This window comes from Falco rusticolus, chromosome 3 (assembly GCF_015220075.1).
Source record: "Falco rusticolus isolate bFalRus1 chromosome 3, bFalRus1.pri, whole genome shotgun sequence".
Lineage (NCBI taxonomy): Eukaryota > Metazoa > Chordata > Aves > Falconiformes > Falconidae > Falco > Falco rusticolus.
The window spans coordinates 17,246,423-17,268,308 of NC_051189.1; the positions used below are offsets into that span (position 1 = coordinate 17,246,423).

The 21,886-nt window shown below is 43.3% G+C and overlaps 1 protein-coding gene across 6 annotated transcripts in view; it reads left to right on the forward strand.

The window, feature by feature from the left end:
- The first annotated feature begins 724 nt into the window (after window positions 1-724).
- The window catches only part of TMEM65 (transmembrane protein 65), a 37,641-nt gene continuing 16,479 nt past the window's right edge, over window positions 725-21,886 (forward strand). For 4 of the 6 annotated variants that reach the window (XM_037379756.1, XM_037379754.1, XM_037379757.1 and 1 more), the window contains exons 1-2: window positions 725-1,251; window positions 4,303-4,542. In XM_037379756.1, the coding sequence (XP_037235653.1) occupies window positions 924-1,251; window positions 4,303-4,542 (568 nt within the window). In that variant the 5' untranslated portion in view covers window positions 725-923. Of the gene's footprint in view, window positions 1,252-2,411; window positions 2,607-4,302; window positions 4,543-21,886 lie in introns of those variants that run through there. The other 2 variants (XM_037379758.1, XM_037379759.1) reach the window with 2 other exon arrangements.

Consider the following 21,886-nt stretch of genomic DNA (forward strand, 5'->3'; position numbering starts at 1 on the left):
ATTTAGGTTCTGTGTAGTCTCATTACAAAATCTAACACTTCTTGAATAGTACTTTGAAAAAACAGGACCTGGATTATTCCCTAGGATGGTGTAGGTAGTGGGGAGGTGTTCAGACCAAGTGGCAGAACACTTTAAATCTGGTTTTTGAACATACTCTGTTCCTGAAAGATATAATCTGCATCCTAAAGGTGTATGTAAAAAAATGCAACCGTTTTGGGTGGCTCAAACACAATGCCTGCTAACTAATTAAAGAATACAAACGTTACACGCAGCTAAAGCGGACTGAACCAGACAGCGGGTATTGCAACACCGCAGTCCTCCAAAGCAAAGGGCCTGGGAAACGGCAAGGACCAGGAAAACCTTGTTACTCCGGTACGATGCCGGAGTGTCGCGGGCCGGGGCCACACCTTTCGTCGCTGTAAGGCGTCCTGTGGGCTTACGGGTACCTTAACAATAGATGCAGCACTGGAGAGTCTGGGGGAGAAGCCCTGCCAAAGGCCGGGGCCGGTGCTTAACCCGCGCTGCCCCGCGCCCCCCGGCCGGCCGCGCTCCCCTCAGCGCAGCGGGGGACCGCCGCGCGCGCCGCCCTGAGAGGGCAACACAGGCCGCGCGGCGCCCGCCACGCCCCGCGCCTGCGCGGCGCCGCCCCCTGCTGGCCGCCCTCCGCCCCGCCCTGCGGCCGGCGCGGGGCCATGGGCGCCAGCGGCTGAGGCGGCCCGGAGCGGCGCGGCGGGGCGCGGAGCGGAGCGGGGGAGCGCGGTGCGGGGCGCGGCGCCGCCGCCGCTGCTGGCGGGAGCGGCCGCGGGGCGGTGACTGGGCGCGGACTCCCCGGCCCGGTGGAAGGCAAGCCGCGGGAGCGCGGCTCCGGGGACTCGGCGGCGCGTGTTTCTGGCGGCCCGAGCGCCGCGCCCTTCCCCTGCCCCATGTCGGCGTGGCTCGGCCGGGCGGCGCTGCTGCTGGGGCGGCCGGGGGGCCCCGCCGCTGCCGCCGCCCCCTCCTCCTGCCTGGGCTCGCTGCGTGGCCCGCCGCGCTGCTGCTGCCGCCGCCGCCTGGGTAGCCTGCGGGGGGGCGCCGAGGGGCTGCTCCTCCCGCGGGGGTCGCGGGCGCTGGGCACCCACCCCAAGAAGGAGCCGATGGAGGCGCTGAACACGGCGCAGGGGGCCCGCGACTTCATCTACAGCCTGCACTCCACCGAGCGGAGCTGCCTGCTGCGGGAGCTGCACCGCTTCGAGTCCATCGCCATCGCCCAAGGTGAGCGCCGGCGCCCGCAGACCCCGGCCCCGGGGCCGGCACCCGCCGCCCCCCTCCCCCGCGCCCCGGGGCCGCGCCGAGGGCGGGCGGGGCTGGGCGGGGGTGGCCGGGCCGGGGCTGAGCCCCCAAGTTCGGCCGGGCCGGGTGCTCCCGGCTCGGCCCGGGCGGCTCCGTGGGGCGAGGGGGCAGCTCCGGCAGGACGGGGCAGCGCGTGTTGCATCGTAGCCGGCTGTAGACGAGGCACACCACCTGAAATTTAGTTTCCAGAAGCATCTGCAGTACCCTCAGAACTTCAGACGGCCCACCGTGCCCGCTCCTGGCCCTGTTGGCATCTCCCGAGGGATTGGGGGACGGCGCCGGGGGTCCGTTCTTGGGCATGGCAGTGGAAAAGCCTGTCTTCTAAAATCCCCCTGACGCCCAGCGCAGCAGTAAACTGGTTTCAGACCTCTTAGGAGGCGCGGGGCGGCTGCTGCTGCTGCTTCTCTGAGAGCTCATTCATGAATTACAGCTCCCTGCACAGGGAGCTGCCGGCATCACCTCTTGCAAGTGTTGGTTCCTCTGCGGGAAGGTGTGCCTTGTGCTGGGGAGGCTTGTAGATGTGTCTCTGAAGGTAGTGCTGTGCCACGCTAATTAAAATAATTCACGGTGATTTCTTTTTTTCTTCCAACTGATCCAACTGTTCTTGCCAACTTGACGCTTTTCCTTAAACGAATCAAACCTGACAAAGCCAAATCCTCTTTAGTTGCGACCTCAGTACTCCTGGTTCTGACGCTCAACTGTAATTTACAGCCCCTGTTGCGACGAAGGTGGTGGCGGGTACTCAGGAGATCAGTGTGCATTTGATCTGGGCCTCTTTGTGTCTTTGGTAGTGCTGTGCCCTTGGGAAGGGCATTTCTGTGCCCTGTGGCGCTTCTGTACGTGTCTGGAAGAAATCTTACGGTGGGCAGAGAACAGGTCCAGGGGTCAGCCATAGGAGAGCTACTTTTGTGAAGAGACAAAACCTTTGCAGGTACCTCTGGTTTTGCCGATAACCACATGAACGCTACTGTTCTAGTGAGATCGAGAGTAGTTTGCTTAAGCAGTTTGTTTTAGGAGCAGCACTTCTGATTCGCAGAGCGTGGATCAGTTGTGTGTGTTTTCCAGTGTAGTGGGAGGTATGCTTTGAGCTGTAAGTTGACACTAACTTTTGAATACTAACAACTAATACTCTTCCTAAATGGAGCCTTCTCTGCTTCTGAAGGGTTCTTGCCGTGAGGTTTTTGTGTGGGTTTCTATCTTGGCAGTTACTTCTCAGGTGAAACTGGACTGCTGGCACTGCTTCTGTGGCCCTGGAGGATGGTGCGGTGGATATCAAAGTGAGACTTTGAGACATTATACTGAAATGCATTTTAAAAGTTTACATGGAGATAGTTCAACAGATGGTCCTATTTAATTTTGTTTCTCGGTTACTGTTAGCTATAATATGAAAGTCTGTTTCTGTAAAATACTGTGACTTTCTGATGCTTCAGGATTTAGAAGGAGTAACAAAAGCATTAGTTTGAGTTTAGAGACTTTACTGCATGGGATCTTCTTAGTAAACTGCAAATTTATTCTGCTACTGGAAATTGCAGTTCACTTGTGCTGAAACCGAGCACTAATCCCACTGGAGAGACTGACTGAACAAAATCTCAGCTGTGAGCATTGTAGTCTTACAGGTGAGGGCTGCGTGCAGTGTTGTGATGCCATCAGACCTCTGTCCTTGGAGTCAGATTCTTGAGCAGCCCATCCTATAGCTTGATAAGACTTTTTTGAAAGTAACCTTTTCCTTTAGCTGGCTCCATTCATATTTTTTTTACCAGACTGCAGCATGGTAATAGCTGTCAGCTCTTTTAATTCTAAGAAATGAGATTTTTTTCCTGTGTTGTGGAAAATGAAAAATCATAATCAAGGAGGGCTTCTGGTAAGTCTGTTGAATAAAAAAATCAGAGGAAATAAAAATCTGAAAACTATAGCATGGACCTTTGTACATTCCTAGATACTATAGTGAACTAAAACCACATGAATAAGAGGAAACGTGGCCCAGAAAATCATTCAGTGCTGGTGAAGTAAGTGCTCTGCTTTCATTAGGTGCACCCACCATAGCACTGAATCCTCTTTGGTGTGCATGTGTGCAAGCTGCTCTGAGCTGAGGAAGGGAACGGTAATGCCAGAAATCCCTGGGTGGGATGGATTGCCCGTAGCTGTTTGTGGTGGGTTGTTTTATTTTTGTGTGGGGTTTTTTTTGGTTTTGTTTTTTTTTTTGAGGGTTGATAACGAAGAATTCAGATTTTATGTGAAGAAAGGCAGTGAATGTAGAGCCAGGCTCTTGGGGAGCGTTGGATGTGTATCATCACTCTCAACACCACGGAGTACCAGAAGGCAAAGTGGCTAGAAGGGCTGCACTTGAAAGAAAATTATATGATTTCTGGCCTAGATGTTGATATTCTGTACTTAACGTGCTTTATTGTGGTTAGATAATAATTTGTACGTTTGCTCTTTCCTGCTGTTGAAATGCTGACTGTGTAGGAATGGTCCAACAGGTAGACAGGTTGTGATTGTGAGTAGCAGATGGGTAGTTAGAGGTATTTGTGCCCTGCTTTCCAAGTACTTCCTTCAGTCTACTAGTGTCACTTTTTGATTTTTTTCAATCAAGATGAGATGGTTTTAGAGATGCTGGGTTTCTTCTCGATCTTCTCGTTTGATGGCAACATGCTGCGGCTCCTAGTAACTTATTCCTTATGTAAGGTTGCTCGTTCTACTTTTGTGTTTCATTTCCAATGAAAGTGATCCAAATGCAGCCTTCAAATTCACTGAGCAAATTCCTGTGTCCTGTTTGAGCCTGGAGAATCAGTCTCTCCTTAATCAGAAAATGTCTATGCAGTTTTGCCACTGTGCTTAAGCTTGTTTTGTGCCTGTGATCTTTTCATACTTCCATATGGAAAGGGAGGTCTTAGTCCGTACCCTTCTTAACACAATCCTTACTGGGTTAAGTTTTGACCTTCTTCCTTCACTGCCTCTTCTGTGCCCTAACAGACCCCATATCAGCTAGGGGAAGCTGGCAGCAATATGGGGAGACCTGGGCACAGCAAGAACCAACTGGGGCCTGTTCCTCAGCCCATTCCCAGGCCTACCACCAGAAGGATGCAGTTCCATCAACTAATTGCCCTAGCGCGAAATATGACAGGCCACACTATCTGTGGCCTCCGCTAATGGCAGAGGCTACAGGGAAACCCATCTTTTGCTGCGGCTGCTACGCTGAAGGACGGTCCTCAGGTAGGTGAGTCGTAGCTGTTGACCTGTAAGTTAGGTGAGTCTGAAGCGTTTTTGAAACTTAACACATCTGCTTGCACTGTAGTCGCAAAAGTTGTAGGTGAGGAGGGGTCCGTGAATATATTCCTGCCATCACATTGTCACCTGTCCTACCAGGATGTTTATGTCTGGGCTCTTAATGCTCCCAGATGCTGAGCACTAGCAGTCATTTTGAGCAGTTTAGCTTATTAATAAACACAGAGATTCTTCTGTGCATCAGCTGGAAGACAGAGCTCTATCTGTGAGCTAGTGATAAAGGATGGGAGCCTGAGCTGAAAGTAATAGATGGGGTTTGCATAGGAGAAGCTGGGGGGAGGGCTATGAAACTGAGTCTTGATGGAAGATACTTTGAGAACTGTCCTGATTTAGACTATAAGCTGTATCTTACTATCTTAAAGTTTAGTCAAAATATCACTAAATTGCTCTTTTTGAAGACAGCTGCAAGACCTTCTCACCTGGATTTAGTTTTCCTTTTTCAAGTTTTTTGGTTTGGTTTTGGTTTTTTTTCCAATCTTGTGAATAAGGTCTCACATTTTCCCAGGAAAAGGTTTGAAACAAAGTTTTTAAATTTCAGCTTGTGTTTCTTGTAAGCATGTCAGCCACACCAGATGAAGATGATGCATGTGGAATTGAATACAAACATTTTGTATTGTTCTTTCTCATAAATACGGGAACACTGAAGTAGCAAGTAGGCCAATTCTGTTAAATATGATAGTTCTGCTTTCCTGTTCATGAAAGTGATGCTTCATAATCAAAGCTTAGTTTTGTTGGCAACAGTCAGTCAGATCTTCCTTCCTGTCAGATGCTCCTTTCTTGCATGGGGGAGATGAAAATGTAGAAGTCTTACTGGCAATGTGAAGAATGATTTAATGCCTCTGACCCTCTATAGCAATTTTCCATTGTGAAAGAGTGGTATTAGAAAGATGAGGTAACTTCTTTCTTAAGGAGCTTATATTCAGGTTTCCTACCTTTAGTTTTCAGTGCATGATATGAAGTGATTCATGAAAGCAGTTCTAAGCAGTGCAGCAAGCCCAGTAACGAGGAAAAATGCTGAAGGGTTTGACTTGCTTAGGTAAGAAATACTAAACTTAGCATGTCTGCTGTGTCTTCATTTCTTCTAAGGGTACTGTTCTTATCTATGCTGTTAAAATATTCTTGAGCCCAGATGTAACCACTTTCCATTAATAATACTGACATGATGACTGTCTAGGGCCTGTAAGAAATCTCAGGTCTTAATAGTGAGAGGATCCGTTATTTTCCCATCTTTTGTTGCAAAGACAGGAAAACAAATCCTGTTTTCCTGTCTTTTTGTACATATACATAGAATATATTAAAAAATATATACCTTTGTGTATTATATATATAAAATATATGTATGTTAACATGTAATGTATGTACATTGAACACAATTCCTTGAAAGCACCACATTGCATTTTATAGTTTAAATGGAAGGCGCTTGTGATGTGATCACTTAATAAAAGGCCTTCTGAAGTGTAATTGCTTGTTTCTCTGCCTGTTGAGGTTGTATATTAACTGGAAAACTTGCAGAAACCCAGTAGCAGTGCAGTCTTGACAGCTAGTTTTGTTGGTTTAATTTGCAGGTCGTGGAGAATTCAGTCTCTAGCTAGATTCTCTCTGAAGGCACGTATGTCATAAACCATACATGGTTTTATAAATAATCTGACCAAAAGCATGCATTCTGATAGAAAATGTTCATAATTTCAAGTTACTGCATCTTATCCCTGCTTAAAAAGTTAGTGTGCAGGTAAAGGTCACCACCTCCATGTGTTCAGTAGGGCTGACAGCTGGGGCAAGATCTCTGTGGGAATCTGCAAGCTTTTACTTTGGTGTCAGAAGAAACACCTATGGTTTATGATTGGGTGTTCAGACTTGTGAAGGGATAGCTTAGGAAGTGTTTGAGCCTAGGTGCCTCTACTTCCACAACTTCAAAAAGAAAAGTTAATCCAGAAGACTGCAGATGTCATCAAAGACAGACAGATCTCACTGTGGATTTTAGGCATTCCAAGCACCATCTCCTATGAATAAGATTCCCTTTGTTGCATGAGTCAGACGCTTCTTGCTAGTATGAACAAACCGGTTCATCTGCCATGGTGGTTTAGAACCACTCAGATTTTAGTACCCCTTTTTAATAGAACTTGATCTGTGTTAACACAACAAAGCATAATTTGATCCTTATGGAACTACTTGTCCTGTTTGAAGAGTGATTTCACAGTGCAAGTGTGAGGGTTCTTGCAAGGACCACCCAGCCTGCTGAGCTGGGGGTAGAGGGAGCAGTCTTGGCAGCATGCTGTGGCAGCTATGATGGCACCTGGTGGGGATGGTGTTCTCTCCTTCTCTCCTCTACAGACTCAACATACGCACGTGAACTCTGAGCTGTGTGTGGAGAAGGATCATCTACCTCTCCCTTGCTGTTGACCTAGGTCCAGAAACTTTTAAACTCCAGTGTTTGCTGTTCTAGGAAAAGGCTGCCTGGCAGACCGCTGGCAAGCATCTCATTTGCAAGTTTGAAGTGCCCCGTCAAGCTGCTAAAATGGCAAACTCTTGCTAGCCTGTCGGTGTGCAGTCCCTTTGTCGTCTTAGATCATCACAGCATACGCCAGGGCTATTGCTAATCTGACCGCTGAGCGAAAAATGCTCAGTAGTGAGAAGAATATAGTCTTTCAGATGGAAACACATGCTACTTCTCTTTTTGCTTCTGAAACTTTTTTTTTTTGCACACACCCCCACCTCCCTCCAGTCATGCAGCCCTCGTGAAGGAAGAGTGCTACGCAGATTCTACTGATCATTTTCATTAATGCCTTGATTTGGAACTGTTCTGTTTTCAAATGGTGGTCACCTGTGTAATGCAAAATATTTTATTAAATGGGATAAAATATACTTATAAAAGACTTCTCACCCTAAATGTCAGTTAATGCTAATATTGAATCTTAGCCATTTATTTGAATTGATGCCATTTTGCTGGAGGGGGAGGAGTGAGGAATGAGTTGTATCTTTTTCTAGTTGTTCTGACACTATTTTTCCTAAACCTTGGTGAAGAGAGGGAGAAGTCAGAAGCTGTATTCAGCCCTGTAGCTGTCATGTGCTTCTATATCTGGAATACTTGATGCATAAAACTGATCTGGTTTTCCCGGGCCTCGATGCTGAAAAGCAGGGCTCTGCCTTCTTCGGGGAGCTGGGATGGAGCTTGGCTGGGGGAAGCTGGGTTCCTGCTCTGCTGACAGTGATTATGTAGATGTTGTGACCCAGGATAAGGCTGGTTGATCAAGTGAACCCTGCAGCTACTCTGGCGGGTAACAGGTAGAGGCAGGAGTTCCACCTCCTTTTTATCCATAGATTGGGTTCTCACTTATGAAATTCAGTTAAATTTGTTCTAGATTCTCTCTTCTTACGCCTCTTTTCAAGAATATAGATGTCCGTTATCAGAAAAGATGAAGTGCATGGGAAGGTCTAGATGCTGCATGGGGGTGCCTTATTTAAAAGATTTAATACTCCTGAAGTCCTTTTAAGAGGTGTGCCCCATTCCCCAAGAAACCTTTCAGAAGTGAAAGTATAGTTTTAAAAAAACCCAACAAAACAATTAACAGAAACCTCAACTGAATCTCAAAACTTCAAAGCAAAAAATAGTGCATGAACAAAACCTCACCTCCTAAGTGTGCTCTTGGGTAGTAGAAAAACCTGTTTCTGGTGTTCACTGTAGCACTTGAATGTGTTGCATTAGTCCGTCAGACATTGCATGTTTTTATTGCAGTGCTCCTTCATGTTTAAGCTTTATTTCAAGTGGATGCGCATGATCTTTTTGGACTTCCTTTTTTGAGTAACAGTAAAACTGCAAATTTAGGTAGCTTACAAAAGTTGGATTCTTCATCATGTCATCTCATTGCACACATGGTATCTTATGGAAATGTAAACTATATATAGAAATTTTCATAAAATTTTAACTTTGAATAAATTTGGTAATTCTCTTTTTCTGCTTTAAATCCTGTTTGTGAGGCTTATTCTGTTTGTGCTAGTACAAATAGTATTTTGGGACAGGGCCATGTGTATATTACCTAAGTATTAGAAGGGGCTGAGGTTTAATGTCATAAACAATAAATTGGTGCTTGGTCGCTTGTGGTAAAACTAACCTGAAATTGTTCTCTGAAAATGTCAAATGTTACTGTAACTGCCAACCTTTGAACCACATTCAGCAAGGTACTGTTTTCTGAAAGACATGTTGGTTTAGTTATTGTGGCTGGTTTTCTTTCATATTCTGAAATTTTATGTGCTCGTATCACTTAAAGCAGGTTCTAGTCTGAGTTCTCTGCTTAAATGCAGAATCTTTGCTGTGTGTTTTTTGCGGAGGAGAGCCTGCAAGTGTTCAAGTGGAATCGGTGTCAGAGAAATCCAGTCTTAGTATTTGTAAAGGCTCTTTCCTTGCTGGCTGATACTCCAGTATTGATCGGAAGATTTTAAAATAATGACTTACTGCTGTCTTGCTTTTGAAAACTTGTTGTAGCGTCCAGATACCCTAAACCACTGGTGCCACTTGAGAAGCCAGCGAAGGAGGTAGTATCACCAGAGACGACCAGTACTTTTGGTACAGTAAAAAAAAACCCAAACAAACTACAAAAAAGTGTGTTTGCTAAGATGTGGCATTGCATAAGGCCAGCAGGCTGCTGGTTTGACAGACTTTCTGCTTGCTTGTTTTGATGCAGTTAGCATGTATTGCTACCAGGAATAAAAGTACAGTTTTTCTTTATTAATACAAAGGCTTTTGTCTGAAGAATTTAAGTGATCCCCATAGCACTCCAGGGACTTACTCTTAATGTGACCAAAGAAGTGTTTCAAGTCTTGCGGGAACTCCTGAGCTATACCATAGTATCTAGATAATACTCAACCAGAGACTTCAAACTGTGAAACAGCTTCGTTTACTGAAGCTCAGTGTCATCTACCTTACGCCTTTTCCTAGAAAGGTGTTGTGCATTAAATTACATGGTCCAAACATAATGCAGAAGTAATATTACTGTTTAAAAGTATCATTATTTAGTTAGCTGCCTTTGCTCTTCTCTGCAGTTAATGTTTTAGACATAAGATAGAAGATTGCTCCAGTTAAAATGTTTTCCATCATTTGCATGTGTTTAAGCATGTGATGTGTACAAAATAGGGGTCATGCATGAACAACTTCTAAATCGTGAATTAAAAAAATATCTAAACCTTGAGCCATTGTTCTTCAACTGTATGTGTCTTGTGTAAAATAATACATTTTATAGTTATTAGGAGACAGATAATGCTTTTAGCTATCTCGTCTGGTATGAGCGGTGCTTTTGATTTAGGTCTTTAGGAAAGATCATTAGAAATGCAACTTTTACTTACAGTACAACTTAAACCTTTCAGTGTGATAATTTGAAACACTTGGATCTTCTGTAATAGGCATGAATGAAATGGATCATGTTTATTCTGTGAACACAGGGGTACTGTTTCAGCATGTAATCAAAATTAAAATGAAGTCTACCAGTTTCTCTAAGAAATTATTTAAAGCTTACTCATTCAACTGAAAACTTGTAGCTTTAGTCAGCCTTATTTATTATTTAATCAATCCAAATAAGGAACTACTGAGGCAGCTGGTGTGTCCGGGAGAAAATCTTTTCTAAAAACTAGTAGGAAATGGAAAAATGAGATGTGTGCCATGCAAACAGAGTACTTAAGGAAGCTCTCTTTGATCTCTCTGGTGGTGGTTGGTGGGTTTTTTTACAAGAAGTGGCTCGTATTGGGGAGGGCTGAACTTGTGTGTATGGGCTCTCTTGTGCCCCCCTCCTTCTTTCTTTCTCCTTAAATTAGCACTGTGTTATTTCAAAAACCTGAAAGCATATGTTCTTGTTTCTGTTTTGTTGCTGTGTGTGAGAACTTCCTTTAACACTGAACGAGCCCCGTGGAATTTTTGGGATGTGACTAACCCATGCCTGAAACAAAACCCTTGCTTCCCCTGAAACACTGGGAGCATTTTAAGGCAAAGGCCACAAAATTCCATTTTTAACACAGCGGAGTGTATATTCCATCCAAAACTATGGGACATGAATTCATAGCTTTTTTCCAGTGTTCATTTACTTTGGATTCTTAGATATTTCTTAGATGTTAATTATTAATAAAATATCCACTCTAGCAGCTGTAATACATACTGATACTCTGTATACTTTGGCTGTGTCGTTTGCCAGTTTCTGTTCATGTATGATGGGCTCATCATGTTCGTTGCTTTTGGGGTATTCCTTGAGGGGTTTTTTTGAAATTTAATTTTGACAAACTGAGATCCTTCAGCTTTTGGCAAATCCTGACAGGACTTTTTTTTTTAACCTGCATGTTTCTCTCTAGATAATAAAAAGCAAATAGGAACATACATAAGACTGCAGTATTATGTGTTTGGAGACACAGCATGTTCTGTATCAACTCTCCTATCACCTTAAAGCAGATGTAAGGAGCAAGTGGCTTGTTTCATTCTCTCCTACTGCTTGTACCCAAGGATAAAACCTTTCCTCAACATGCTTGCTAAATACTTTGTAGCTTTTAGGGTCTCAGATAGGAGCACAGACATTTCCAGAATTAAAACTTGCCTTACTGTTTGGCAGTGATCCTCATGAAAGGCTCCTGCATGACCCTGGGGGAAGGATGAAGCCTTGGAAAAATCTTTCTCATGTCAAAAAGGATGGAGAAGTTTGAGAGAAAAAGGCTTCTACAGTGAAGTCAACTTGAACTGAGAGGAGCGCCAGAGACATGAGTCTTGGCAGTGGCCCAGGCTAGTCTGAGACCTGTCAGCTGGACACCAGCAGTTCTTTCAAAAGTTTCTGTGAAAGCTTCAGGCAGAGTCAGGAGACACAGGACGGGGTCTGTGGTTCTTCATGCCATGGACAGAGGTCTGTCCGCTTTGGGGTGCGTTGATGTGTATAAAGCTGCGCTGCCACAAAACTCTAGTATTTTCCTCAGGTCCAAATGCTTACTGTGAGCCAACAATTGTTGCATTTTGACCTGCTGCATTTTTCTTTTAGATATCATCAGTTTCTGGTTATTGTACTGTTAGGATAACTTTTTTTGTTTGTGGCTTTCAATTTTTTGCTCTTGATAGCTTTTGACTCCATGCAGTGATCAATCCTTTACTGCTGGCCAGTTTGCTGTAACTCATCTTACACTAGGAGTATGAATCGCTGATCTCCATTAAGATATTACCCCATCTTTCATAGCAATCTGAATGGGTAGAAATTGTGGTTTATTTGGTTTCATGGAAGACTGGGGAGAAATGTGCATGTGATAAACCAATTTCTTTAGCCCACTGCTCTTTTAAGTGCCACCAGCTTGTATTTTCAGATCATAAATAGGCTTTCAATCCAGCTGTTTCTTTGCTTCATTAAGTCCTGGCAACAGGCTGATTTTTAACAAAGCACAAGTATAGCTGTGTTGTTACAAATGTAAAATCAACCATTTTGTTCAAGGGGAAGAGATGTAAGAATTGCTGGCTAGATCCACAGCCATCTTGCCTAATAGAAGATTTTTGCCGAAGAGATGGGAGATGGGAGGGCAGCCTGAAATCCAGCTCCCTGCCCCCCCCCCCCCTTTGCCGTTTTATTTTATGGAGTAAAGTAAACAGCTGCGAAAGTGGCAGTGTTTTTATTAAATAATTAGCCCAGTGGCCTTTTCCTCTTGAAAACGTCGGACAGGCTTCTTGAGATTCAGTGTCCCTCTCCCTGCATGGAAGGAACATAACAAAGGTGTGTCTGTGGTTCTGATGCAGCACAAATGGCCTGTGTTGAAGATTAATGGCTCCAGTGAGAAATACATGTGACTTGTTTACTCATTTATTGGTTATGGTTTATCAGAAAGAAAAAAGGTCTTTGGATTTGTAGTGTTTTCACTGTTGGTTTACTTCTCTGGTTTGGATGTTAGGAACCTATTGTATCAGCCTTGTTCCCATGCTTAGATGAGTTTTTGCAGCTGGATGCTAATATGGCAGAGTTCTATGGTGATTTGTGTCTGACCTTGTGTTAAAACCTCAGTTCAAAAAAAAAAAAAAAGGCAAGCTCACTTTAATTATTCTTTCCCAACCCCAGAGGAAAAACATTTACATGGCTTCCCCACCGTGGGATAAGAGCATGCGCAGATGAGCTGTGGACAAGCTAATGTGTAGTGGATGTGACCTGTCTTCATGGTGTGGATTTACTGTTGGCTTACCCATGTTGTTGCAAAGGAAGCGTCCTGTTCTTCCCCCATGTCTTGGAAACCTCTGGGTGTGAAAGTCCCGTTTCTGCTTTCCATGCTAGTGTTCTTCTCTGGGTCTGATTGTACATCAGGCTGAGCTCAAGTGCTAGAGTAAAGGAAGAGTCCCAAATAAATGATCAGGAGGGAGTTTAGGAATGGGAGGAAAAGTATTGAATCAGTAGTGAGCAATACTATTTCAATCTCCCAGGTTACTTTTTTAGTATTGTCAAGTACTTGCAGTTATATTTGGATGCATTTTTGACCTTGAATTTGCCTTGTTGCCTAGGTCGGGAGCTGTCTCTCTTCTCCCTTCTTTTGGTGCTGTACCCAGGATTATTCCTCCTGGGGTCAGTGGCTGCTCCCCTGTATCACTTTGCTTAAGCACTGCAAAAGGCATCATCAGCCTGAATCCATCGCCTTTCTCGCTGCTGGAGAAGAGGTGGTGTAAACATTGCCCAGATTTTGGAGAAGCAGATGAGAATGCAGGAGGGAAGGATGCCAGAGGCATGCTGAGATCAGCCCCCATCACAGAGCATGAAAAATATTGCAGGCGAGCACAAATTTCGTTAAGGTCTCCAGAAAATACTGGCATTACAGGTATGTCATTGATGCAGGCAGTACACTAGTGCCACAGCATATTTTTCACTGCTAAGGGGAAAAGTGTTCAATAGATCAGGTTCCATGTTTCCTCCCGTGTAGAAAACAGCACAGGCTGATGTGTGCAGGAAAGCTTGGATTCAGCTGTGGTTTTGTGTTTGTAATTTACTAGTTCTGAAGCTGATTATCAGAACTGGAGTTGGAGGATATAGTTTTAGCACTCATGGGAGTCTGCTGCATGCTCACAGTGAAATTGTGACCGAAGAACAGGGAAGAAAAAAACCCAAAACCCTAGCACTGGAAAAGGGAAAATGTGCCAAGTTGAAAAACAAAGACTGTGCTAAGTGGCAGAACCCTGTCTTTCATAACCTGGTGTTGGGTAGTTTCCTGAGAAGATTAAAGGAACATTGGGATTAAATAAACGGACCAGGCGTGTAGTACTTCATAGAGCAGAGGTCCTGAAGTGGCTTTAGAGGGAGTGTGTGCACAGCTGTGATTTGCAGTGGTGTGACGTGGGCTTAAGCTTGTGTTAGCTCTGCGGTTGGAAGCTGCGGAGATGCACTTGAAACTGAGCTAGTTAATCCGCCTGAGAGAGGGCAGAAACATTGACTGGGAGAAGAATTTTCCTTTTCTTGTTTTGCAGAATAAGGGCAATTGCTAGAAAGAGTTAAAAGTGAACTTAGAACTGTTCACTTGTAGGAAGGGTAGAACACAGTAGTCTGGCTTCTGCTTTTCCTTATTTATATGACTTTATTTACGAAATCAACAATCTTAGTAACTTCAGACTATTTTCATGAACAGAGTAATTTTTTTTTTAGAACTTAAAATTCACATGCAGAATAGATTAATAAATAACGCAGCTGCAGAATAACCCAGCAGATATCCTATATTCTCACAACATAAAAGACAAAAGAGAACATTTTGAGTTAAAGTTCCACGTAAAGTGTATTTTATCTGTTTTTACATTATAGCGCATTCTTTCCATCAGCCGTTTGCTAAAGACAGCTGACGTTGCGCTTTGGCTATGCAGAGTCAGCTGTTAAAGTCTGACTGGTCCCACAAATGTAGCCAGAGGCTTTGCTAAGTTATGTGCGGAAGGGAAGAAGAAAGGTACCCAGGTGATGAATCCACTGTGCTGCCTCTAGTGCTAGGTTTAAGAGCTACGAATAGCTTCCTTGCTGCTGTGTTCTGTATTCATTAGGCACTTACATAGAGAGGTACCAATTATCTCAGTGTAATTTATGTCTGGAACTTAAATTGTCAGTGATTTCTTATGGTATTTTTTTTGGTGACAGGTATGAATAGTTTCTTAAGGAATTCAGGGAAGCTCATACTTTTGTCTTTATTGCCCTAATGCAGTGAAAAATGAAGAGGAGCTTAATTACAGTTAATGTGAGTCTGTAACAAAATGTTTGAACATCATTCAGTTTATCGGTCATCTCCGTCTCATTCTGGGTAGCTGTCTTAATTCTGAGACAGATGAAAAGCAATAAATCCTACATGCATCTAAAATTATTTCAGAGGGAAGCTTATTTCTGCAGTCTTACTTGCTTCCAAGGTTGTCTTCAGGCAGGGAACAAAACTTTCTGCTTAAGAAAAAGCTGGTGCTTAGTGGTATGTGCTTTAATAGCAGTTTTTCTTCATCTTTCTGTAAAGATCATAGCAGAGTTCTCTTAAACGAAAAAAAAAAAAATCTCACCAGACACATCAAATTTATCAGTTGCACTCCTGGTGTGTTACTGCACTGCTGTAACAGCCTGCAAGTGGTGGTGGCTGTTGGAAGGGTTGTTGCTGTCTGACTGAGTCAAGGTGCTGGTGCTGCTGGTACCAGGGACTGTGGGAAGCACTGCTGTTGCCAGCCTTGGATTTGCTCTTACAATGAGCATTTGTCTTGATAGTAACCAAGCCACTTTTTTCTCATTTTAAGACCTTTGAGTACTGCAGAAGGCAAAATCTCACATTCTGTGCCTGGGAATGGCAATATAAACAGCAAGCGTGTTGAAAAAAGCCAGTGAGTATAGCATGGACCTGGTCCACTGCATCCACTCTGTGGCATAAGCTCCCCATATTATTCATACACTCAGTTTTGTGCTAGGGCAGCAGAGGAGGGAGTGTCCTGGTTCCCCCCTGGGTGCTGCACAGACTGTCTTAAGTAAGCTTTGCCCTCCAAGGGGATCCGCTGCTGGCTGCAAGCACAAGATCATGTGCCCTGGCTTGAAAGCCAATTCTGCTCCCTGTTATTCATAAATTACCTTTCCCCTATCTCCCTTCTTTCCTGGAGAAACAAGTGTGGTTTTGGGCAGGTGCGAGGAGGGGTGGGAATAAACTCATCTGTCACCACCTTCTCAGATTTCTTTTCAAACGTGGTCTGGAGGGAAAATGATTAAATAAAGAATATTATAATTGTATCTATAACTCCCCAGATATTTCATGAACACTCATATGTAGGCATCAGTGATGCCTAACACTGCTGTATTTAAAGGTGACGAAAGCCTTCTGCTAGATCAGATCTCTATGGCTGTGTGCAGAACTCTGATAATTCTTGTTAACAAATCTTTTGTGGTGTCCCACAGAATTGCTTTGCTTGTCCTCTTACGTGAACCTGCTACGGAGGACAGCCAAAACCCTAATCTCGCACCATGATGATACATAGGTACTGTGGTCTTGTTTCCAGTTCGGTGCTGTGGCTGAGCTGCTGCTCTGCTCAACTGCAAAGCAGTGAAATAGTTGATAGATGCTTACCTCGAACCAGAGAGGCCCAAGAAAAATCAGTGCTGATACAGAATTGCCAACACCTCACCTTACTTAAACAGGGGAGTATATTTGAATGAGATTCATTCCGGTCTGATGTTACTTTGATGTACTTATCTGGTCTTTTTCCATAGCTAGTGGAGAGGGTGTTGATAATCCCAGGGGAAGATTAGTTCATCCAAAGGGAGAAGAGTGCGAAGAATTTGCTATGGGAGGTGTCCCTCCTCCAGCTCCTGAGAACTCGTTGCAGTCCCTGAGCACTGAAAATGGAAGAGGGGAAGAAGAGCCAGCCTGCCTTTGGGCTGATGAGTTTTTGATTTTTTTGAGGTACGGAATTTTGACTCCGGGGGTGGCTCACTGGTTAGGGAATTGCTACAGTTAGTTTATTTGTTGGCAACTCTCAAGTACCTAGGTTTGTTGGGGTTTTTTTTTCTTAATATATAATGATTCACTTCTGGAATGCACAGATCAGAACACCACATTATTGTTCCTGTTCACTCTCCTGTCAATGTTACTGTGTTTCTGGCATTTTTATATAAAACTTCAGCTGTTTTAATGACATTTTCCATTTCTCTCTGAAGGAGACAGCTTAAACTCTGTATTTCTACCCTTACCATGCATCTCTTAAAAACTGCAAGTCGTTTCTGCATTGTCATTATTTTAGCAGATTAACCCCCTTGATTCTTTAGGCAGGTATCTTATTTCTAATTTTTTTCAGCTCCAGTTTGAGACCTTGTTAAGCAAACCATTGCAAACCCTAGTTTGGTGTGAACCTGTCTGAGTGGAAATGAAAGGCTGACCTTCTAAGTTTGTAAGGCACTGACAGAGAATTTGATTAGATCAGGAAAAAGACCCTCTTAACGATGAAGACACTGATTTGAGTTTCTGGATACCTGTTTGCATTTTATGCTTTCTCCTAGATCTCCAGTCTGGGTTTCCACCTTAGGACTCTGTGATTCATTAAACATCTTTAAAAGGATATGAATGATGTATCATGGTTTTGGGAGGGATAATAGGATAAGTGTATGTTATACTAAAAATATTTGGTGGTGAATATCCAGCGCTGCAGATAAAGTTCAAATTAAGTTCTATGATACTGAAATCTAGACTATCCTGCATCTGATGGGAAATGTACACTTCTGTTGCTAAATGCATCCATTCTAGGGAGTAACTAACGACCATTAGGTGAGGTAGTGCAGAGTAGTTATATTCCAAATCATAGGTTGTTTTGGTTTTTCTTTTGGAGCAGGCTGACTGCATCCATTGTATGTGGCACTTAGCCCTGGGTTTGTCCTGGGGCCCGTATGTCTGGGCTGCTCACCTGCTTGGAGCGTACCCCAGGAATGAACTATGCCTGAAATCACTCCTAGGTTTTGTTCTGAGGGGGTTGGTTGGTTGATGGCAGGGGAACAACGGCACTCCTGCAAAGCTTGTTCAGCCCTTGTTCCAGTACGTATATCAGTAGTTTCAAATAAAGACAATAATTCATCTGTTCTGCTACTGCAAGGTGTTTCAAGGAGGGAGATGGAACATAATCACTGTGTAACTTTCTACAGTATTACAGAGTATAAAAAACCCCAAACCCTTCAGTGTCCTATTTATATGCATCTAGAATGTTTGTTTGAACATGGTTACCTTCTCAGAGGTGGTGGAGAAATTATTCTCTCATGTCCTCTGTCTATTCATGTCTTACAAGGCTTTGCTCAGCTTTCTCTTGTGTGCATATGACTGAACGGGCTAACAGCCAAGTTTATTTTTAGCACTGCACAAGTCAGCATCCTTTCATGCTTTAATTGCTGTAGTAACAGGAAACCATTTGTGAGTTATAACAAATGATGCAGAATATTTTTTTGCTGTCAACTCATGGACTGTTTTTTCCCCATCTGGAATATTTAGGGAATCCAATTGAAGATCAGTGGACATGATTTTTCAAGTTAGTGTTTTGCTGTACGTACTGAAACTATTGCAGTTTTTGTTAAAATGTCGAGAAAAACATAGGAACAAAGGATGTTGGGGATGAGCCTGATGAGCTTATTCCTTGCATGAACTTGTACATCATAGTCAGAATTTACTATTAAGGATCCACCTCTAGATATGGAACAAAGCAATAATACACACCTCATTTCTAGGCTCCAATCCAGAATTTTGGGCTTGAAGATCCTCTTATGAACTCGCCACGTAAAGGACTACCTCTTCTTAGTAGACACAACAATTGCTTTGATTTCTTGTTCTGTGCAAGAACTTTTGCTGTCTTTATGTGTATCTGAATGATTTGCTGCAATGACCTGGACAGGCTTTTTGAAGGAAACAGATTCATGAATTTGAGAGAAACCCCTCCCTAACTTCCAGATGAGATACTAACCTTACAGCCTACAGTGAGGTTAGAATGGATCTAAATTATTAATAATCTTCATATTCCTCTTCCTTGCCTTCTTGATATTAATTGTTAAGTCATTAATCTTAACAATTTGGTCACTATTTATAAAACAGTGCTCATACTTTTGTCTTGGGTTTAACAGTACTCGGCTGTAGCCACGTATCTTCCTAGCATAGTCCTAGCCACAGTACCTGTTACCACTGCTACGTGTTTTCTGCCCCTGGGTGACAGTAACAGATTTAGCTATAAAATTTTATGGCAGTGTTAGCTGCAACTTGAACAAAAGGTAATAATACCTGCCTTCACGCTTGCAAGATTGCTTGTAGGCCAGTCCTTAAAAGTAATTGTTAACTCAAAACCTGGTAATGATAGCTTTCTAGGTTTTGGTTGTTTTGGTTTTTGTTGGGTTTTTTGTTTGTTTGTTTTCTATCTGAATAAATGCACCCCTGTTACCTGTCAGTACAGTTGTCAGCTAAGAACAGTAATATTAAAACTAAATTGCAAATAACTGTCTTGGTTTAAATTGGCTGCAGTTGGCAGAGTTAACTTTCTGGATTTGGGCCAAGTTGTGGGTAATGGTTATGTTTATGTCGACAATTTTAGATTATCCCCAGGTTCTCTCTATTTTTTTTTAAAGGGTAAATGTTCAGTTAGCAAAAAAGTGATACTGTAAATTCAAAAAAGATCAAGAACAGATTTAAGAGACCGTTTGGTTGTTGTTGGTTTTTTTTTTTTCTGCTTCCTAGGCTTTGCTAATTCAGGGCTCATGACCTGTATTGCATTTGAACTTTGGTTTATAACTTCATTTATGGTAATGAACATCTGTTAGAAAACAGCAGTATTCCTTACTCTGCCATTTCATTTTATTCCTTCTATGATAAGATGAATGCTAGTCTTATTCAGCACTGTGGCACAGGACAAGCTGGTGAATAGCTGTTGTGAAATGCAATACTGGAGTACTTTAGTTTTTTCCCTGGACATTTACACTCTGAACTGTTGGATTCTGACTGAATTCTGTTACTGAAAGGGGGGTTTGCAGTTTGAATTTTTGTTTTCCCTCCAGTAAAACAAGCAAGGGACATGTTTCCTTTGCTGTACTCTCTGAACATTTTTTTTGTGGGGTTTTTTTTGTGTTTGTTTTTTTTTTGCTAAGCCCTGAAAATTTGATTAGTTGGGACAGTTTCTTATGAGTAAATACACTGTTCTGAAACACTGTCAAGAGTTTTAAAATTTGCTTTAAAGACTCTTTTTGTCTCTGAGATATGTTCCCCAGGTGCCTTTGTATCTTGCAGAGTTTTAAAGTATATTATGCTTTAAAGAGGTGATATTGGGAGTGGTGCTGTAAAAAGGTTCTTGCCTTTCATGACACAGTGGTTATTTAATTGTTTAAGTTTTCCTGCTTTCTTTTTTCATTTATTTATTCCCCCCTCCCACCTCTCCCAGTGTCCCAGCTTTAAACTAAGCGTTGGCCTCTGCAAGTGGAGCTGAACTGGCCCAGCCCCCTTCTCCATAGCGGGCAGTGCTCTGTATCTCTGTGTTGGAGTGTACTGCAGCCGTCGGCGAAGTCATCTTTGTTTTTAAAGGCTGGTTTTGGTGCTCCATGAGTGATGGCTTTTCCCTTGAGCCTGGTCCTGCAGGTGCCATGTGACGAGGTCCTGAAGAGAACCTGGTCTGATTTGGCCCTTCTTTGTGCAGGGGTGGGACTAGATAACCTCCCCAGGCTAAAGATGTGTCTTGGCTTCGGCAGAGAGGGTGTCAGGGTTGGAGCTTCCTTCTCTGGAGTGTGAGAAGGGTTGACCTGCACTAGTTATCTGAAGTTTGTCAGACTTCCATCTCTGTCTCATTAATACATGTGATCCCAGATTCTTTTCCTGGGTTAGTGCGTCCCTCATCATTGAAATAAAAACTATGTCAGGCATGCTTCCAGATGAATTTAGCAAGACTCTTTTATAAAAGAAAGTTCTTATGGCTGCGTCAGGAAGATGCTGTTACCTACACAGGAGTTTCCTATGGCTGGACAAGAGCTGTCTGGTCTCCAGAGCATGGTGGCACCACTCTGTCCTTAGTTACCACCCTAGTGGTGCTGAAGCACCTTGGGTGTCCTGCTTCATAAAATGGCTATTTACCAGGAATGTTACGATACTGAAACAGGTTTAGTCAATGTAATTTTTGCTTATGTTTGATCCCTTGCTGTTTCCCTCTACCTTGCACCAACTCATCTTTCCTCTAACCCCAAAGTAGTGTCCCCCAGCCCTCCCTCCTTTTTAAACCATCCCAAGATAGTCCTTGACTTATGTTTGAAGGAAGAGATTAATGTCCTGTGTAGTTAATGTGATTTAAACTCCCATTATTCATAGATGTGAAAGACTTTAGTGCTTTTTTTCCTCCTACCAAACGTTCGCCCTCAATTCCTCCTTTGGATAATAACTTTCTAAAATCAATTATGCCCTGGTTTTTACCTTTTTTTCTTTTTTAATTTAAATAGCTTTCTAGCTACACTGAATAGAGTGTAATTATGTAGACTGTCATGTGCTGTCAAACTCGGAAATCAGTTGTGGCTAAATCCTCAAGACTGATTTTCTTGAGCTTTGTAGTATTTTGTGACAAAGCGAATAGTCTTCTGTGTTGGTACCCTAAACACTTAACTGGTTATCATGACCAAGGCAAACTATGAAAAGCTGTCTTCCTCAGAGGGGAACAGAGTGTTTTCTGGAAGTTTGTTCATGCTGTTACAGCTTTTTATCATGAAACCCTTGTATATGGAGAACTAGATCTGAAGAACAGGTGGTACTTCAGCAGGGATGGTTTCAGTGGCAGTGTCACATGAAGCGAAGGAACCATGCTGGTCAGTGTGATAGCTTCCCGTTGGAGCAGAAAGCTGTGGAGGGCAGCACCTTCTCAGTGACCTCTTGTGCTTGAGTTCATGATTTTGGGTTTTCATTCTCTCCCTGGCATCCAGCAGGATGGAGCAAGAGGAGGCTAGGAAGGCTTCATCAGGAATGTGAGGGTGCTGGCTTAAGTTGCCTGGTCACCCCCAGGGCATCTTGAGCTTCTGGCAGTGGTGGCCTTTGTTAATCTCTTCGGTTCAAAGTGTCTCTGATTTTCCCCATTGTTGTATGAATTTGCTGTCTCAGAAAAGCTGCTGAAAGGGCAGTGCTGGTGTATATAGATAGCTCTCTTTTTTTTTTTTACCCCATTCTTCAGTAAAAGCTTCACTTAAACTAGGAAGGAAGGAGACCATATGCAGACAAGTGCAGAAGTTTGTGTTGGGGAACATGCATCTCATCCCTGGTCTCGTCCTTCCTGAACACAAGCTGAAAATTCTGGTCTGATGTTTCCTGG